General features: G+C 38.4%; 1 protein-coding gene across 5 annotated transcripts in view; it reads left to right on the top strand.

The window, feature by feature from the left end:
• Positions 1-474: 474 nt before the first annotated feature.
• The window catches only part of TFDP2 (transcription factor Dp-2), a 137,306-nt gene continuing 117,239 nt past the window's right edge, over positions 475-20,541 (top strand). For 3 of the 5 annotated variants that reach the window (XM_047783750.1, XM_047783767.1, XM_047783739.1), the window contains exons 1-2: positions 475-592; positions 8,894-8,960. In XM_047783750.1, coding sequence (XP_047639706.1) covers positions 578-592; positions 8,894-8,960 — 82 coding nt within the window. In that variant the 5' untranslated portion in view covers positions 475-577. Of the gene's footprint in view, positions 593-8,893; positions 8,961-12,112; positions 12,181-20,541 lie in introns of those variants that run through there. The other 2 variants (XM_047783786.1, XM_047783804.1) reach the window with 2 other exon arrangements.

The raw sequence follows: 20,541 nt of genomic DNA, 5'->3' as shown, positions 1-20,541 counted from the left end.
CCTCCTGAATACCCTTTACCTAGATTCACCAGCTGTCAGCATTTTGCCACATATGCTTTAATGCTCCCACTTTCTATGTATAGATTATGTACTTTTTTCATGATTTGAAAGTAAGTTCCTGCTATCATACCCTTTCACTCCTAAATATTTTGATATATTTTTTCGTAAGAACAAGGATATTCACTTAAAAAAAATAACCACATACACAAAGTCCTCTGATCAAAAGCGGGAAACGTTAACAGTCTCTGTTACTTCTTAGCTGAGTTGATTTAGTCAGATTATTTAACATCTCTAAATTGTAATTTTTATCTGGAAAATGACAATTAGAATGGTGTAGATCTCATAGTGTTATAAGGATTAATTTAGATAATTCGCTTAAAGAACAATGCATGTCACATAGTAAATATGACAGATGTTGCTTATTATTATCATATTATTATTATTACATTACTATTCCCTTTTTTCCCTTTAACAGGATGTTCTTTTAAAGAATTATTGAAGACGAAGTTTTTTTTATTTTTGTTTTTTGTTGATTTTTTAATGGCTTTACAGAATTTTAAATTGAATACAGTTTGACATGACGGCAAAAAATGTAAGTACTTGTAAATTTTTAAATGTAAGTATTTTAAAAATGGGTTGTACTTTTTTCTATGCATATTTTTTCACAATTCTGGATTAATCACATTCAGTTTACCACATTAATTTATTGCTGTTTTTGTTTCTACATAGAGAGATGGTAAACTTTAACACTACTGAGTATCATGCTCTCATGGGCATGGTAGCAATCTTGTAAATCCCTGCCAGGTCGCTCCATCAACAGCTGCAAAATTGCTGTCTCCGGAAAGTTTCCCACCCCCTCCTGTTTTGGCTGCTGTTAATACATTTGTTTTGGTCCCTGCTAGTGAGTTAGCTCCTTGGCCTAATTGAGAAGAATCAGTGTTTTCTTCAGCTCCATTTTTTTTTCTTTGGGATTTACTCTTGGAAATGTGTACAGTCAGATGTTGTGCAAAAAGCAGCTTGCTGTCCTCCATGAGATGATTCCCGAGGGAACAGTAGACTTTGGATGTTGTAGGGAAACTAGTTGTTTTCTTCTGCTTCAGACAGACTGTCAATTCTGAATCTTCTTCCTTTCAAGTTACATTTTTATGGTCACCCAGTATCAATGGATTTGTTTCCACTTATGGTGAAAGATTATGCCAGAAAGTAAGTACTACAACAGACAGGAAAATAACTGATTGTAATTGCTGTACTGGTCCCAGATTATTATGTTGGAAACTTTGATCACAGGTAACAAAAAACAGCTTGGCTCCCTTAAACAGAAAGAGGATTTGTTATAAAGATGCAGGAATGTCTCAAGGGATACAAGAATAGAAATTTAGCAGGCCCTCAGAAAGATCTGGGTCCAGAAACTTGAAAGCTACCAGGCATCGAAGCAGGATTTGATTTCTGTTTGTCATCTCTATTTGTTTCTGTGCATCTACTTTGTTCCTCTCTGTCTCTCTGCAAATCTTACTCAGTTCTCTGATCAGCATCTCCACCTACATGTTACAGCACCAGTTTGTTCAGGGACAGAGAGAGATGAAGGAAGGAGGGGACAGCCTGACAAATCCTGTCTGCCTAACTGCAGACTCCTCGGGAAGGACCTCCGGCACTGCTGCTGTCTGACATCCACTAGTAGTGTGGCTAGTTGTGACCAGAGCAGGTGTTATATTGTGTAAAAAGATCTTGTGAGCCAGACAGATAGTCCCAGATACTACCCATTATATATATCTAAAGAAGAGCATCAAAAACCTGTGTTTACTTATCTCTATTTTCTTATTATTGACCTTGCTTTTAACATACATTTGTAGCTATAAGCAGGTACAGATTTTGCTTCATTATCATCTAATTAATTTTATTTGGATGAATTATCTGGACTAGGTTGCTTTAATTTATGGCTCTTGTATGTATTCATTAGACTGCTGTTTGGGGAAAAGAAGAAGCAAAGTTTTGGTCTGTGTATTGGGAATTTTCTCGCAGGATAATTTCTTGATTTTTCTCTCCATTAGAAAAAAAACTGTTGCCTTTGGAATGGATTAACAATGAGATTCTGCTGTGTAGCCCTGGGAACTATGTCTAGTCACTTATGATGGAGCATGATAATTTGAGAAAAAAGAATATATACATGTATATGTAACTGTCTCACCATGCTATACAGTAGAAAAAAATTCGTATTGGGGAAATAACAATTAAAAAGAAAAAAAAAAAGAAAATGTTAAAGTTATCCTGAACAGTAAGGTGGTTCACATTCAAATAGCAACTATGTTTTGGCTTAAAATGTACCTTGAATCAAATATAATCTTCCCAGCTGTAAGTACTGTTTGCTTTATTAAAAGTTGTTTTCTGGAGTTCCTTTTATGGCTCAGCAGTTAACGAACCTGACTAGGATCCATAAGGATTTGGGTTCAATCCCTGGTCTCACTCAGTGGGTTAAGGTTCCAGTGTTACCATGAGCTGTGGTGTAGGTCACAGGCACCGCTCAGATCCCATGTTGCCATGGCTGTGGCATAGACTGGCAGCTGTAGCTCTGATTCCACCCCTAGCCTGGGAACTTCCATATGCCGCAGTGCAGCCCTAAAAAGCAAAAAAAGCAAAAAAAAAAAAAAAAGTTATTTTCCTAAGGTAACATAAAACCTTTGAGCCAGTGGTAATCATGCTCCTGTTATCTTGTTTGGGTCTTTGAAAGAACTCAAACAGTAATGCAATTCGTTTCTCCTTCTGCTACAGCAGTTTAGGAGCAGAGGGATAGTGAGCTGACCCTCTACTGATACCCTGGAATTGGGGACATGGAGGGTTCAGGCCTCAGACTGGGCGAAGCATGTGGGAAAGAATTGAGATAGGCTGTCTGAATATCCAGTCAAATTCACAGCCATTATGCAATAGACAAGAACATTTTTGTGGCTTTTAATAGGGTCAAAATACTTACTGGAAGGATTATACCAGGGCCACGAGCAATTCCCTCTCCTCTCTCCCCTCCCTTTCTTTCTCCAACAAATAAATGTATCCAATAACATTCCAGGCTCCTGCCTTCTTGAAATTTATAGCGTTGTGGGAGAAGATAAATAAATAATGTCCCATAATGACAAATGTTATGAAGAAAAATAAAACAGGGTAAGAGGAGAGAAAGTGATGGGAGTAGGGGGATCTTTTTAAACAAGGTGTTTAGCAGAGTCCTCTTGAAGGCAATAACGCTTAGGCAGAGGAATGCTCTTAATTCTCAGTTGAAGAAGGCTCCAGCCATGTGATTATTTGGGGAAAGGGAATTCCAGGTAGAGGCAGGAGAAGGTGTGGTTGTTCAAGAACAGCAAGATGGGGAGTTCCCGTCATGGCTAAGTGGTAAGGAACCCGACCAGTATCTCTGAGAATGCAGGTTAGATCCTTGGCCTCGCTCAGCAGGTTAAGGATCCGGTGCTGCTGTGAGCTGTGGTATAGTCTCAGACGCGGCTCAGATCCTGAGTTGCTGTGGCTGTGGGGTAGGCCGGCAGCTACAGCTCTGATTTGACCCCTAGCCTGGGAACCCCTATATGCTGTGGGTATGGTCCTAAAAAGACAAAAAAAAAAAAAAAAGAAGAAGAAAGAAAGAAAAAGAACGGCAAGATGCCCGGTTGACAGATGAAACAGTCCTAACTAAGCAAAGGATCGTGGGAGGAGATGGAGTTGGGGAGAAAGCAGGAGCCAGGTCATGGGAAGCCTTAGCCTTGAGGACTGGGGTGAGTGGTATATATTTTAAATGTCAGTAGGAAACTATTGGAGGTTTGAGGATGGTTGTGTGACCTGACTTAGCATTTTGAAGAGTTTGTTTTGGATGCTGAGTGAATGGCCTGAAAAGGGACATAGTAGAAGGAGGAGGACTTATTTGATACTTAGTCCAGTAGTTAGACAACAGAGTATGGTGACTAGGTCTGGGGTCCTGATGTGGGAGAGGGGGAAAAGCGGCTGGACCTGGGATGTATTTGAAAGGACAGCCTTTAGGACTTATTGAGTAATTAGGATATGGGGACAGGGAAGAAGTTAGAGATTTCTCAGCATTTGGCTTGTGTAACTGGCTAAGTGGCTTTGTGGTTTAATAAGAAGAGGAACTCTTGGGGAAGTGCAGGATTTTGTGGCAACTTCAAAAGTTGTTTTGAACCTATTAAAGTTAGGGACCTGAAAACAGGAGATATTGGCCGGGCAGTTAATTAAATGAGAAATAAATGACTCTCAGGGGAAAGTATGGGGCTGGATATAGAAATTTTGGAATCATTGCATATTAAATTACTTTAAAGCAGTGGGACTCCATGCATGGCCACAAATTACATAAGGACCAAGGTCTGAACACAGGGTTCTCCAACAACTGGGGAGGAGGAGAGGCAGCAGAGGAGACTGATGGAATGAACAGAAAGGAAGGAACTGGGGGTACCCTGATGATGTGGAAGCCAAGTGAAGAAAGTGTTTCAAGAAAGAGTGAGTGATCATTGTGTCATACACCACCGAATAGTGACTCTTAGACATGGAAGAGATTGCCAAGGTCTTACAGAAGCGCTATTAAACATGTCAAATATTTATGTCTTTATTTCGTGTTTCTCGTTTTGCATTTCTCTTATGAGAACTGGTTTGTGGGTTTTGTTTTGTGAAGACTTACTTTTGCCTTATCTATGCCACTCTAGGTCTCTTATGGTTACAGGTGTTAGAAACTCTATTCAGAATAGCTCAAGACAAAAAGTAGAATGGTTTGATTGGTATAACTGGAAAGTCTGGAGTACTCTGGCTTCAAATACAGCTGTAGTCAGGGGATCAAATGGTGGGTGCCAGGGCTCTGTCTCCGTTTTTCCAGCCCTTGGCTTCATAATGCTATCTCAGAAGAAAAGAGGGACCTCTTTTTTTTTTTTTTTTTTTGGCCGTATCCATGGCACATGGAAGTTCCCGGGCCAGGGACTGAACCTGCACCACAGCAGTGACATCAGATCTTTAACCCATTGAGCCACCCAGGAGCTTCAAGAGGGAACTTTTCTTTCCTAACATTACATTTCAGATTCCATGGAGGAGCTTTGGTTGATGCCTCTTGGCCCACATGCTTAGACAAGTAATTGTAGAGAAGGAAGTGGGGTACTGCAAACGACCCACTGCTTCCCTCTGAGTTGTGAGTCCACTTCTGTTGCTGTAGCACACTTGAGGCTCTCAGATTAACAGCCCTGCCAGAACTCCCATGGATTGTGGGATGGATCATTTTGCAAAAGGATGTTCTGCAGATCTGGCTATATATTCATTGTCTCTGTGATAAAGCTGTTATCAAGTAGTATCTAGTATCCAGTGATAATCTTCTAGAACAGAAATGCAGGTATGGGAGTTCCTGTTGTGGCTCAGCATACGAAACAAATATGAGTAGCATTCATGAGGATGCGGGTTCAATCCCTGGTCTTGCTCAGTGGGTGAAGGATCCGGCGTTGCTGTGAGCTGTGCTGAAGGTCACAGATGTGGCTTGGATCCACGGCTCTAATTAGACCCCTAGCCCTGGAACCTCCATATGCCGTGGATGCGGCCCTGAAAAAGGGGGGGGGGGCAAAAAAAATCCAGGTGTGTTCTCAGTATACAGTAAAGAATTTGAAATATAATTTTTTGCCTTGTCAAAGAATCTTTTAAAAATATGTAAGCCATGGTATTTATTATAAAAAAATTAGAAAATACAGATAAAGAAAAACTAGTATAGAGATTATCAGCAAAATTCTGTGAATATATCTGGTATATACACAAACGTGTATGTATATGTCATATAAAATTATGTATTATATGTCAGAGATATACATTATGCATCTATGTATATTATATATCTGAGAAGTTATAATCTATGTATATTATATATCAGATAATTTTGGGTTTTTTGGCTATGCCTGCAGCATGGAGAAGCTCCTGGGCCAGGAATTGAACCCATACTACAGTGGTGATCTGAGCCTTAGCAATGACAATGCTGGATCCTTAACCTGCTGCCCCAGCCCAGAATTCCTTTCTTAACTTTTTATTCTTGTTTACTCCTTGGATTACTTCTAAGAAGAAAAATCTTATGAAATTACTAATCCAAAGGATGTATACCTTTCAGGGGACTTTTGATTCATATTGCTAAGTTGCATATCAGAAAGATTGCACAGTTTATATATTCACCAGTGGTGTATGAGATTGCCATTTCCCTTTATTTTCTTTTTAATCTTTGTCAAACCAAGCAAAAATGGTATGTAATTTACTAAATTTCTCTGATTGCTAGTGAGGTCAAACTGGTATTCTCTATATTTACTGGTCAGTAAACATATAGAATGTGTCTCTTTTACGAATTGTCTAGGTCCGTGTGCAAGTAGTAGAACCATTGCCATTTGAATAACAACCCACATTTGAATATTGCTCTGCCGTTAATGAACATGTTCACATAATTATCTGAAGAGCTCTCTGAGTTTGTCGTACACATATGTATTGTCATCCCCATTTTGCAGTGACTGTTCTAAGATCACCTTGATTGTGAGTGAACAGTAGAGCTCTGAATCCTGTTTTCTTTCAGTTATATCAGTCTGAAATGTTAACTATCAGAGAAATTATAATGCTATTGTTGGGCTGTATCATTTGACTCAACATTTGGGCTTTGGATATTTTTATTCAATAGACATTAAATGTCTGTGTTTGAATGTCCAGATAGAAAACTTTTCTCAGGAGCTTATTAGATGAAAAATGTTACATAAAATGAGTTTACTTTTTTCTCTTGATTTGTGAATCATTATAGAAAGATCCTTTTTAAAATAGATCAAGGAAAAAATAGCTGATACTTTTAAATGCCTCTTCTAGTTAGCTTTTTCTACTCTCAAATAATCTACTTTTTCTTTAAATCTTTAAACTATGCAGCATTTATGAAAGAAATTAATACATTTTGAAATTTTAATTAAGTTTTAGTAGTAGTTATTTAAGTTCTAAATACAGACACCATCCTTCCGTCTATGAGACCAAAATCACACACACTTTTGACTCACAATTGGCCTTTGCCTTTTTGGAGTATAGTCTGTTGGTTACTGAGGTGCAGGTGTACAGCTGCTTAAAAAGTTTCCGAATTTGTTTGCCCCTTCACTCTGCAGAAGTTGGACAGTAGAGCAGGTGTTTAAATGTAGCAGTAATCCAGTAACCGTGAACTCTCGGCTGTGAATATGTGGTTTTAGTTGAGGTTTTTGCCGTTGTCTTTATATAATAACAAAAAAGAGATAAACTGATATTTTTCAAGTTACTGTAATACATGTGTTAAGCAATCACATTGAATTAAGCATGGACTATATTAAAGGTTGTCTTTGCCTTCTTTGCTCTCTCTTTACAGTAGAACACCAAGTTTCGCCTTTCTCTTCTTTTTATAGAAGAGCTTAAAAAGAGGAGGCTGTTAGTGATGCCACAGTAAACTCTTGACATTTACAAATTGAACACTTAACCTTAATATTTGTGAGTGCCTCTGGAGATCCATGCAGTGGTAATTTGTTGGAAATTTTGGTGCGAAAAGTTTACTTCTAATAGAATACTTATAAGAAGCTGGACAAGATTAAAGATCTGCACCATTATCGACATGGATTTAAGAACCTATGTCTTAGATGTCTTTGTCTCAGCCGCTGTCATGAAAATTTAATGTCAGATGCTGGAGATAGATTATCAGAATTAATTTTTTCTGTGATTCGAATAATAGTAGAAATGCTTCTGGCAACATTTCTTGACAAAAAGAAATAGCTCTTAGTAGAATATGTGAACTACCAAATGATGAAATAATTAGCTATGACATTGTGAAATTATAAAGTGTCAAAAGAGTAGTTTTGAAGGATATATAGTGTTAAAGTAGTAGATAGCTTAAAAACATAAAGCAAGTACATACATATGAACCTCAAGAGCTTTGTATGCCTATAAATGCTTTCAATGTGTTAGTACTTTGAAATGATATTTGGGGTACCAAATCAGCATTGATGTTTTAAAATTACACATCTACAGGGATTAAAACAATAATATCGTAGTCATAGTAGAACCATTTATTGGATACTGGTTTGTGACAAGTTTTCAAAAATGGAGGGTTTTTCCTGCTGTCTCTATAATAAAATTTTAAAATTCCATTTGATAATCCTACCATATTGAGTTCTGTGATTCCAGGTAGTCCAGTGGACATCACATTAAAAGAAATAAATTGTCTAAGGGTGAATTTATAAACAGTCCTTCAAGTTATCATGCAAACAGTAATGAGTGTTAGCACAGATTAGGCACTGTGCTTTATAAGAATTCTTTCTTAATCTTTTTTAACAATCTGAATCGGTAAGCACCTCTAGCACCCCCTTATTGACAGATGAGGAGACTGAGGTATAGAGAGTTTATGTGTCTTGATGAGCTGGAAGATGAACTGAAACAGTTAGACTTGAGGCCTGTGGACCTCACTTCTGTATTGTGGTATTGCTGGTCTTTAATAATCCATCACATGTCATAATGGTGACAGGCATTATAGGCAGTGATTATGAACAGTAAGAATTAAGGGCAGCACCGAGGGTGGAATTTTGGTATATCTATTAGCAACGTCATGGCTGCCGCAGTATTTACTTTCAAATAACCATCGGTAAAACCTGCTGATACTATTTTGCTCATAAGTGACATTACTTTATTAATTTCTCTTCATCTGGGCAATTCATATTTTTCCCAGTTCAAGCAATACGGCAAGATTTTTCTTTAAATCCTAGTCCTGCAGTTGATATAATTAACTCATCTTTAGGTGACTACATATACTATTTGATATGGAATTCTGGTGGAAGGTTATTAATAATAGCTTATTAGGTGATCACATAATATTTAAGAACCTATTTTTAATTTTTAAAACTATTTTATTTAGGTTGGTTTGACTTCCACAAATGCAGAACTAAGAGGATTTATAGATCAGAATCTCAGTCCAACAAAAGGTAAGGACAGTTGAATAAAAATTTTCTGCATTGAGCTAGTATTTTTTTTTTGCGTTTGTTTTATAAAATAAGCAGCTACTTAAATTATATATATAGTAACAATTACCTAATATTACTTTATGTATACTAACAATTATGTAATATTACTGTGTTGTATTATCAAATAATTTGTATCATAAAAGTCAGTTACTCTGAGAGGTAGAGAGAGCGAGAGAGAGTGTATGTATTTGTGTTTGTGTTTGAGAGCCTTACTTCCTAGTGATTTGACTTGTAAGGCAGTGCAATAGAATGAATGCATCTGTATGTAATACTTTGGTCTAATATATGGTTTACTGAGGGAGTGCTTATATTAAGAAACTGGCCCAACAGTACAAGAATTTATGCAGGACCCTGGTCAGTATCTTTCACTTATGTACCTTTCAACAGTATCTTTTGGAATGTAGCAGTAATGTACTGATATCTTTATGGTTGAAATAATATGACCTTTGGGATTGGCTTCCAGGTAATCTATTGGGGGAAGAAAAATAAAGTGAGTGAAGGTATAGATAAAGAGAATTGTCTGTGAGTTAGTTAATTGAGCTAGGTGATAGCTTCATAGGGTTTCATTATTATTTTCTCTCTTCCTTTGTATATGTTTGAATTTTTCCATTATACATGTACAGAGGTAGATACAAAATGTATGCTATTAGAATACAGATAGCTGAGAGAGAATCATCAGCTTTCTCAAAGGCTTTATGTCTAAGGGCTATATACTCTGGGAGATGGCTAGAGAAATCTGTATTTTAGTATAAAAATGTCTAGCTTATTAGTAGTAATAGTCTGTAGAAATAGTCTAAGAATTTAAATGTATTAGGAAGCAATGAAAGAGATGCTTGAAACCTTGATGGTTCTCATTTTCCCCCAGTTTTTGTTATTGCGGTCAAATACAGGTAACTTAAAATTTATTCTTCAAATATTTTTGGGAGTATAATTCAGTGGCCTTGAGTACATTCATGTTTTGCAGCTGTCCCACCATCATCCACATCCATAATACTCCTCATCTTGCGAAACTGAAATTTCAGACCCATTAAACAACAACTCTCCAATTCCTCCTCCTCTCAGCCTCTGGCAAGAACCATTCTACTTTCTGTATCTATGATTTTGACTACACTGTGTACCTCATATAAGTAGGATCATATGGTATTTATCTTTTTGTGATTGGCTTACTTTGCTTAGCGTGATGTTCATTTCATGATCATGCATCCTTGGCCTCTTTTGGCTCTGCCAGTGTCCCATACTTTCCATGGTTTGATAACTTGACAGTTTTGAGCTTTACTGGTTAGATGTTTTGTGGAATGTCCCTCAAGTGGGATTTTTCTGATTGTTTTTCTCATACTTAGATTGGAGCTATAGGTTTTTGAGAGAAAGACCACAAAGATAAAGTGCCATTTTTATCACATCAAGAGTATCAACATGATTTATCATTATTTAAATAAAAAAAAATGTTTGCAGCCTATAGTTGACTTACAATGTTGTATTAGTTTCAGATGTACCACAGAATATTCAGTTAGGTATATGCATGTATCCACTCCTTTTTTCCCATAGAGGTTATTACAGAATATTGAATAGATTTCCTAGTGCTATACAGTAGGGCATTGTTAATTACCTATTTATATACTGTAGTGTGTATATGTTAATCCCATGCCCCCAATTTATCCCTCTCCCCCATGCTTCCCCCATGGTAAAAAAAAGTTTGATTTCAAAATCTGTGAGTTTGTTTCTATTTTATTTATTTTATTTTATTTCATTTTATTTATTTTATTTTATTTTATTTTATTTTTTGTCTTTTTATTAGGGCTGCCCCCTGAGGCATATGGAGGTTCCTAGGCTAGGGGTCGAATCGGAGCTATAGCTACTGGTCTGCACTGCAGCTGTGAGGGATCCTTAACCACTGAGTGAGGCCAGGGATCGAACCTGAGTACTCAGTGGATGCTAGTCGGGTTTGTTAACCACTGAGCCATGACAGGAACTCCTGTTTCTATTTTATAATTTCTTTTGTATCATTTTTATTAGATTCCGTGTATAAGTGATACCATATGATATTTATCTTTCTTTGCCTTACTTCACTTAGTATGATAATCTCTAGGTCCCTCCACGTTGCTGCAAATGGCATTATTTCATTCTTTTTTATGGCTGAGTAGTATTCCACTGTATAAATGTATCATATCTCTTTTTTTTCTTCGTCTTTTTGCCTTTTCTAGGGCCGCTCCCACGGCATATGGAGGTTCCCAGGCTAGGGGTCGAATTGGAGCTGTGGCCACCGGCCTACGGCACAGGCACAGCAACACCGGATCCTTAACCCACTGAGGAAGGCCAGGGATCGAACCTGCAACCTCATGGTTCCTAGTTGGATTGGTTTCCTCTGTAGCATGTTGGGAACTCCATACCTCATTGTAGTTTTGATTTGCATTTCTCTAGTAATTAGTGATGATATGTTGAGCATTTTTCTGTTTTTTTTTTAAATTTTTTATTTAAAATTTTTGATATTTATTTATTTACTTTTGTCTTTTTGCCATTTCTAGGGCCACTCCCACGGCATACGGAGATTCCCAGGCTAGGAGTCTAATCAGAGCTGTAGCCGCCTGCCTATGCCAGAGCCACAGCAACACGGGATCTGAGCCGCATCTGCAACCTACACCACAGCTCACGGCAATGCTGGATCCTTAACCCACTGAGCAAGGGCAGGGATCGAACCCTCAACCTCATGGTTCCTAATCGGATTCATTAACCACTGCGCCACAACAGGAACTCCTGATTTTTATTTTTTTCTGTCTTTTTGGGGCCTCACCTGCTGCATATGGAGGTTCCCAGGCTAGGGGTCAAATCGGAGCTGTAACAGCCAGCCTACACCACAGCCACAGCAACGCCAGATCCCTAACCTACTGATTGAGGCCAGGGATTAAACCTGCAACCTCATGGTTCCTAGTCGGAGTCATTTCCTCTGCACCATGGTGGGAACTCCTTGAGCATCTTTTCATGTGATTTTTGGCCATTTGTATGACTTATCATTATTGATGTGAACCTTGATCACCTGGCTGACAGTGTTTCTCATATGTCTCTACTCTACAGTGACTCTCTACCCCCCACCCCCACCCTCTCTTTCTATACCATAGGCTTTGGAAGGAAGCAATTATGTGCAGCCCACACTTGCGAAGTTGAAAGTTTGCTCTTCTTCTTTGAGGTGCGAGTATCTACATAATGTTTTTTCTTTCTTTTTTTTTTTTGGGGGGGGGGGGCTACACCCATGTCATGTGGAAGTTCCTGCATCAGGGATCACACCCATATCACAGCAGTGACCTGAGCCACAGCAGTGACAACATGATCCTTAACCTGCTGTACCACCAGTGAACTCCTCTACATGATTTGTTTGGAATTCTTCTACCCTAGATTTGTCTCTTCTCTCATATTTATTTCTTTAGTTAGTTAATTCTTTATCTATACCAGAATGGACTCCTGAATATTTTGTTTATACTTTGGATCATTGTCCAACAGTACTTTCTTGTTCAGATTGTTAGAGCTGTGGGGAATCGGTGGCTTCTCTGGAGCACTGGAATGCAGGTTCGATCTCTGGCAAGGCACAGTGGGTTAAGGATCCAGTATTGCTGCAGCAGCAGCATAGGTCATAACTATGGCTCAGACTTGATTCCTGGCCCAGGAACTCCATCTGCTTTCAGGGCAGCCAAAACAGAAAAAAACTAAAACAAACCTATTTCCCCTTTTCTTTTTCCCATCTTACTGAATAGTAGTACTTTCCACCCTTTGTCCAACAACCGGAAACTGAAACATCTATCACCTTTGGCTCTTTTTTTCTTTCTCTTTTATTTTAATTGTATTATTATTATTATTATTTGTTCTTTTCAGGGCCGCACCTGCGGCATTTGGAGGTTCCCAGGCTCGAGGTCCAATAAGAGCTACAGCTGCTGGCCTATACCACAGCCACAGCAATGCCATATCCAAGCTGTATCTGTGACCTACACCACAGCTCACGGCAATGCTGGATCCTTAACCCACTGAATGAGGCCGGGGATTGAACCTGCAACCTCATGGTTCCTAGTCAGATTTGTTTCTGTTGCACCACGATGGGAACTCCCAATTTTTAAGTTTTAATTAATTTTAATTTTATTTATTTATTTGTTTAGGCCACACAGATAGCACGCAAAGTTCTATAGCCGGGGATCAATTTTGTGCTACAGCAGTGACCCCAGCCACAACAGTGACAATGCTGGATCCTTAACCCACTGAGCCAGCAGGGAACTCCTCATTTTTCTTGCTCTTTACTCCCAATCAGATCACTTACAAGACTTGTTAATTCCACCTAAATCTCTCAGTCCTCCCACCCATTTCCTCTATTCCATTGCTATTATCTTAGTTCAGACTACTGTAAACCATTTCCTGGATACTATAGCTATTTTCCTTCCCAATTTTCTTTCTTTCTGTTTCATTCACTTTACTGTAGCTACGTATTTTTTCTCAAACACAAATCTGAACAAGCCTTTTCATGTTAAAAAATTATTTTTCGTTCATTATTACCTTCAAGATAAAGTCCAAACTCCAATTTTCAAGATCCTTCAAGATACAATTCTTGCTTTCATGTTTAGCCTTATCTCAGACCTTAGGCATCTGCCACCCTGAACTACATTCTCTCTGTCTCTCCCCCACCTCTTCCTCCTCTTCTCCTCTTCTCCCTTCTCCGTCTCTCCCTCTCTCTGCCTTTGTCTTTCTGTATGTTCTCCTCTGTGCCTGTAATGTTATGACTCTGTGACACCGTCTTCTACTTTGCTCCTGATGTATATATATATATAGATAGATTTTTACCTGGCTAACTTCGGCTCATTCCTCGCATCTAAGTTTAGGTCTTACTTCCTCTTGTCTCATAAGCCTGAGATACTCTCTACTTATCCCTGTTACAGTGTTTATCACCCTGGACTTTAATTACTGATTTACTTACCGGCCCCCACCTGACTCCATGAAGTCAGAGACTTTTCATCTTATTTATCATTGTATGTCTAGGATAGGCATTTCAAAGTATCTATCCCATAGTATCTGTCCCACTCTAGGACCTTTGTTGAAAGAATGTATGTCTTTCCTTCTCTATTTCCATTGGCCACTGGACAAATTCCTGTACACTCTTTAAAATCTAGCTGACCATGAATTCCTTTGTACCTCCATATTACCGTGCCTCCTTTGTGTTAACCTTTGGACCCTGTACTTACTTTATTATTGTCCTTGTCACATTATATTGTATTTCTTTATGCGGTTGTCCTTTTCTTTTACTAGACTCTGAACTCTTTAAGGGCAGGGTCTTTTTTCATATTTTCTTCCTCAGAATCTAGCCTAGAGTCTGGTGTAGTTAAACATAGTACATTTTTAAACTAATTAATTCGTAAAATTGAAGTGTAGTTAATTTACAAGGTTGTGTTAGTTTCTGTTGCACAGCAGAGTGATTAATTTTTTTTAATATATATGTATGTCCATATACACACACACACATACTCTTTTTCATATTCTTTTCTATTATAGTTTATTTCAAGATATTGCATATAGGAGTTCCTGTTGTGGCTCAGAAGGTTACAAACCCAACTAGTATGCGTGAGGATGTGGGTTAATCCCTGGCCTCAATCAGTGGATTAAGGATCTGTCACTGCTATGAGCTGCGGTATAGGTCAGAGATGCAGCTCAGATCCTATGTGCCTGGGGCTGTGAGTAGGCCGGCAGCTTCAGCTCTGATTTGACCCCTAGCCCAGAAGCTTCCATATGTCGCAAGTTTGGCACTAAAAAGAAAAAAAAAGAAAAAATTAAAAAGATATTGAATATAGGAGTTCCCGTCTCGGCTCAGTGGTTACCGAACCTGACTAGGAACCACGAGGCTGTGTGTGATCCCTGGCCTTGCTCAGTGGGTTAAGGATCTGGCGTTGCGGTGAGCTGTGGTGTAGGTTGCAGGTGTGGCTTGGATCCTTTGTTGCTGTGGCTCTGGCGTAGGCCAGTGGCTGTAGCTCCGATTGGGCCTCTAACCTGGGAACCTCCATAGGCCATGGGTGCAGCCCTGGAAAAGACAAAAAAAAAAAAAGATATTGAATATAGTTCCTTGTGCTATACAGCAGGACCTTGTTTATCTATTTTATATAGCTCGTATCAACTAAACCTGAATACCTAATTTATCCTTCCCTATTCCTCTTTGCATACTCAGTAAATATTGAGCTTACGAGCTTAATTTGCCAGTCTTTTGATTTTTGATGAAGATGTTTATTTATCTGACCTTTGAGAAGTATATAAAGAAAGAACTTATCTTAAACACTTATGGAAACAAAGCATTAAGGTATTCAGTGAGGAAGGTTTTCTGAGCTTTTTGTTTTAGGGCATCTGAGAGTTGGAGGTCTAAAAAAGTTACATAATTCATTAAAATAAGAATAAGCCTGAAAGTGATTATATTCAGTCATAATGAAAGGAGTAGCAGAGTATTTAAAGCAGTTGAGTATTTGCATATCCTTGTCATAATCATGGAATTTTGTGTTATTTTAAAAAATGAAAGAAAAAATAGAAAAAAAAGAAAAAAAAAAAGAAGTCAGGGCTTCAATATCTATGTTTTTGAAAGCCCAGTGGAACCTTTGTTGAAGATCAGGGATTCCTCAGTTATCTGAGAGGCACTTGCTGTTTTGTGAGCTGTACCTTTGGGTGGTTCTGGCATGTGAAAGAGGCAACATTTGCTTCTAAGCTATATGTAGCCCTCTGGGAAGCTGCCCGATCAGCGGTGGCTGTCGTTTGAATTGCTCATATCCCTGCAGGTAGATGAACTCCACCTGGTATCCTCCTCTTGTTCCTTTATGTCCTCAGCAGAGCAGTGCCACCTTGCCAGCTCATGCATTGCTTGCCCATCAGATTTGAAATATGTGTATCTTTTATTTACTGCCAGTTCTGCACCATCCAAGAGATTGCAGTAGCCTACAGCTATTAAAATGAGAACCTATTGAAAGGAATGCAACAACTCAAAAGAGGGAATATCACTGAATAATCAGTTTCCTCCTGTGGAGGCAGAACTAATGGACAAGGTGAGAGAGAGCATCATGGGAAGAAAGGGGAATGGAAACTCTCAAGAGGATACAGTTGCAACACAGAGAAAGTTGTTTTGGAACTGAAAATATATTCAGGATTCTTAAATCTCAAAAAGATTGAAAATAAAAATATTGCCAACGATGTACCATGAGTAAAATAATATTGATATCAAATAAAATGTACTAACAGACTCAAGCTATTAAAAGGACAAAGAGGAATATTGTGTAGTGATGAAAGGAACAGTCAAACCAACAATCCAGTTTTTTAGGGAATGGGCAAAACTTACTAGTTTACAGAAAATATTAACGGCTGTTACACAGATGAAAGTGTACTCTACCTCATTCATAAAATATAACGTAGTTTAAGTACTGAGTACCATTTTTCACTGTATAAGATTGGTGAATATTAAGAAGTTTGATAGAGTTCCCATCGTGGCGCAGTGGTTAACGAATCTGACTAGGAACCATGAGGTTGCAGGTTCGATCCCTGCCCTTGCTCAGTGGGTTAACGATCCGGCGTTGCCGTGAGCTGTTGTGTAGGTCGCAGACGCGGCTCGGATCCTGCGTTGCTGTGGCTCTGGCGTAGGCTGGCAGCTACAACTCCGATTCGACCCCTAGCCTGGGAACCTCCATATGCCGAGGGAGCAGCCCAAAGAAATGGCAAAAAGACAAAAAAAAAAAAGTTTGATAAAGCACTGTTGTCAAGGGTGTGGAATATTTCTACTGCTGATGGGAACATAACCTCTATGGGAAACGATTTCACAATATTTATTTATTTAACATTCACATTTTCTATGAACAGTTCCAGTTTTAGGAGTGTGTTCTACTGATACGCTTGTAAGTTTGAGTGATAACTCTTAATCTTTGCCATATTGTATGTAATAGCAAAATATTGGCAGTAGTGTAAATCCATCAGTAAGACCTGGTTAAAAAAGTTGCGTTTGTGGGAGTTCCCCTTGTGGCTGAGTGGTTAACGAATCTGACTAGGAACCATGAGGTTGCGGGTTCGGTCCCTGCCCTTGCTCAGTGGGTTAACTCGCGGCTCGGATCCCGAGTTGCTGTGGCTCTGGCGTAGGCCAGCGGCTACAGCTCCGATTCGACCCCTAGCCTGGGAACCTCCATATGCCGAGGGAGCGGCTCAAGAAATAGCTAAAAAGACAAAAAAAAAAAAGTTGCGTTTGATACATGTAATGGAATACTATGCAGATGTAAAATTGGGAGTGAAAAAGCTATGTGCAAATGTGGAATGATCTACAAAGACACATTAAGTCAACAAAAGTGCAGAACAGTGTGCTTAATAACCGTTTGTTTAAAAAGAAGTGACATACAAACACAGGTATGGCGTTTCCTGTAAGGGTACACCCAGACTCGACATTCCTGATCTGGTAGTGGAGAAACAGTTATCTTTCACAGAGAAGTTTTAATTTGAATAAAGTCCAACATTAAAGTCTATTAATTTTTTTTTGTTCATGGATCATGCTTTTTGGTGTTGTATCTATACAGTCATTACTACACTGACGGTCAGTTAGATTTTCCCCTGTTTTTTATTCCTATGAGTTTTTTGGTTTGCATTTAAGTCTGGGATCCATTCTGAGTTGATTTTGTGACAAGTGCGAGGTCTGTATCTAATTTTTTTTTTTTGCATGTGGATAGACTCATTTGTCAAAGACTTTCCCTTCACCATTGAATTTCCTTTGCTTCTTTGGCAAAGTTGAGTCGAATGTATTTGTGTAGGTTTGCTCCTAGGCCCTCTATTCCATTGATCTATTTTCATATTCTTTTGCTGATATCACCGTCTTGATTACTCCGTGTTTATAATAAATCCTGAAGTTGGGTGGTGTCAGTCCAGTCCTCTAACTTTTCTTCTTCAGTATTGTGTGGGCTATTCTTTTTTTTTTTTCTTTTTTTTTTAAAGGGCCACACCCGAGGTAAATGGAAGTTCTCAATCTAGGGGTCGAATCGGAGCTGTAGCTGCTGGCCAGTGCCACAGCCACAGCAACTGGGGATCCAAGCCATGCCTGCGACCTACACCACAGCTCACAGCAATGCCGGATCTTTAACCCACTGAGCGAGGCCAGGGATCAAACCTGCGTCCTCATGGATACTAGTCAGATTCATTTCTGCTGAGCCACAATGGGGATGCCTGTGTTGGCTATTCAGTCTTCTGCCTTTTCATACAAATTTTAGAGTCAGTTTGTTGATATCCACAAAATAACTTAGCAGAGTTTTGATTGAGATTGCATTAGATCTGTACATCAAGTTGGAACTGACATCTTTTTTCCCCAAGGTATGTAACACTTTTTTATTTTGAAACAGTTTTAGATGAACAGAAGAGTTGTAGAGTTACTACAGAGACTTTCCCTACACTCTTCACCCAGCTTCCCTCATGTTCATATTTTACATAATTAGGGTACATTTATCAAAAACTGATAGGTTAATGTTGGTACAGACTCTTAACTAAGTTATGGATTTATTTGGATTTTACTCATGTCCATTTCTTGTTCCAGTATCCAATCCAGGAAACCACGTCATTATCTCTCCTCAATGTCCTATTGTCTGTGACAGTTTTCCAGAGCCTGCTGCTAAATCAGGGGTTCTCAGCCCTGACTGTCCTCTAGAATCACCTGGAAGCCTTTGAAAAGCACCGAGTCCCGAGCCATCCACCAGTTATACCAGAGTTGCTGGGTGTGGGCAGGACTAACACTTTTTCCTAAAGCTCCAGATGATTCTGATGTGCAACCAGTCAGAGAGTGACATCTTCTTAACTGTATTGATTCTTCCTAGCCTGTGAACATGGACTCTCTCTCTATTAATTATATCTCTGATTTCTTTCATCACAATTATGTAGTTTTCCACATATCAATCTTAAACATATTAATTAGATATATCCTTAAGTATTTCGTTTTTTTGGTGCTAATGTAAATGGCTTTGTGTTTTTAATTTCAGACTCCAGTTATTCATTGCTGGTATGTAAGAAAGCAGTTGAGTTTTCCTAACCTCGTATCCTGCAACCTTGCTGTGATCATGTATTAGTTCTGGGATTTTTTTTTTGTTTTGTAAATGGTATTTTTAATTTCAGTTTTCATTTTCTTTGCTAGTAGGCACAGTTGGTTTTTGGATTTTTTGAAGCCTATCATCTTGTGCTACTTATTTCTGGTAACTTTTTTATAGATTTTTTTTTAGGATTTTCCCCATATAGTCTCATCTTTTTTGTAAAAACACTTTAACTTTTCCATTCCAACGTGTATTTCTTTTTCTTTTCCTAATGTCTCTGATTAGGACTTCCAGTTCAAGGTTGAATAGAAATGGTGAGAACAGAAATCCTTGCCTTGCTCCTCATCTTAGGAGGAGAGTATTAAGTTTTATATTAGGTATGACGTTAGCTGTAGAGTTTTCATAGTCACCTTCTATCTGGTTGAGTAAGTTTCCTTTCTACATTTTCTGAGTGTTTTGATAATGAATGGTTGTTGGATTTTGCTAAATGTTTTTTTCTGCATCTATTGCAATGATTATATGGTGGGATGTTTTAGCGCATGAATTACACTGGTTGATCTTTTCATGTCATGAAAACTTCCAATTCCTCTGGAAAGACACTACTTAATTATGAGAGAAGCTTGTGAGTTCTCCATTTAGAGAGTATTGTTGATTAGAACCTGTTTTGCACAATTTTTAATCCCTTATAATCTGTAAATGATTCTGGGATCCCTGAGTAGAAGCAGGGAACCAGTCGAGGTTGGAGTACATAGAAATTTATAGTGGAACCAATTGTTCAGGTTCTGTAACATTTTTTGAAAAGATCTTCACAGCCTGGAAACAGGAATAAAAGAAAGCATTTTGTGGGCAAGGCAGTAGGAATAGACAGAATTTAGAATTTCCCCCAAACTGTTGCTGGAATGTCTCCTTATAGGGACCATTTGAGTGCATGTCTGCCAAGACGGGAATGTGAAAACTTCATTTTCTTGATGAGAAAAAGTTTACAAGGAACTGGAAAGGTGAAAGGGTAGGGAATTGATGTTAGAGATTAAACACTTCAGTGCTCAAAATCTTAAAAACAGAGGATAGTTTGTATATTTTGGAATTATATGTTTAGGCTGCTAATATTTGCCCCTATTCTTTTTTTCTTTTCTTAGTACCTTCACAAATTTAAGTCTAGTAAACTTTTGTTTTACTGTGAACAGGAGGTATAAGTGACATTTGGTTGTTATTTCTATAAAAATTCTTTGGCAGGCGTCTAAATCTGAGGTCATGTTAGGGTAACTTGGGCTTCTCTTACTGTGTGAGGCTTAGTGAGAGATTGTATTTTAATAAACACAGTTAATGGTTCTGGCTTTGCCTTTTTGAATCTGGATTTAATTTCAGGATATTTAAAAATATAATGATCTGAAAATAAGACAACTAGCCCTTGTACAAGTAGTTTTATTGACCTGTTCAATCCAGTAGCTTGCTTTTCCTTTAGGACCTGTGCCATCTGATCTTTTTCTCTCTTTGTACTT

The sequence above is a fragment of the Phacochoerus africanus genome, chromosome 1, assembly GCF_016906955.1.
Source record: "Phacochoerus africanus isolate WHEZ1 chromosome 1, ROS_Pafr_v1, whole genome shotgun sequence".
NCBI classification, from domain to species: Eukaryota; Metazoa; Chordata; class Mammalia; order Artiodactyla; family Suidae; genus Phacochoerus; species Phacochoerus africanus.
Note: the sequence above shows the minus strand (reverse complement) of the source record. Positions and strands in the feature narration are given on the sequence as shown.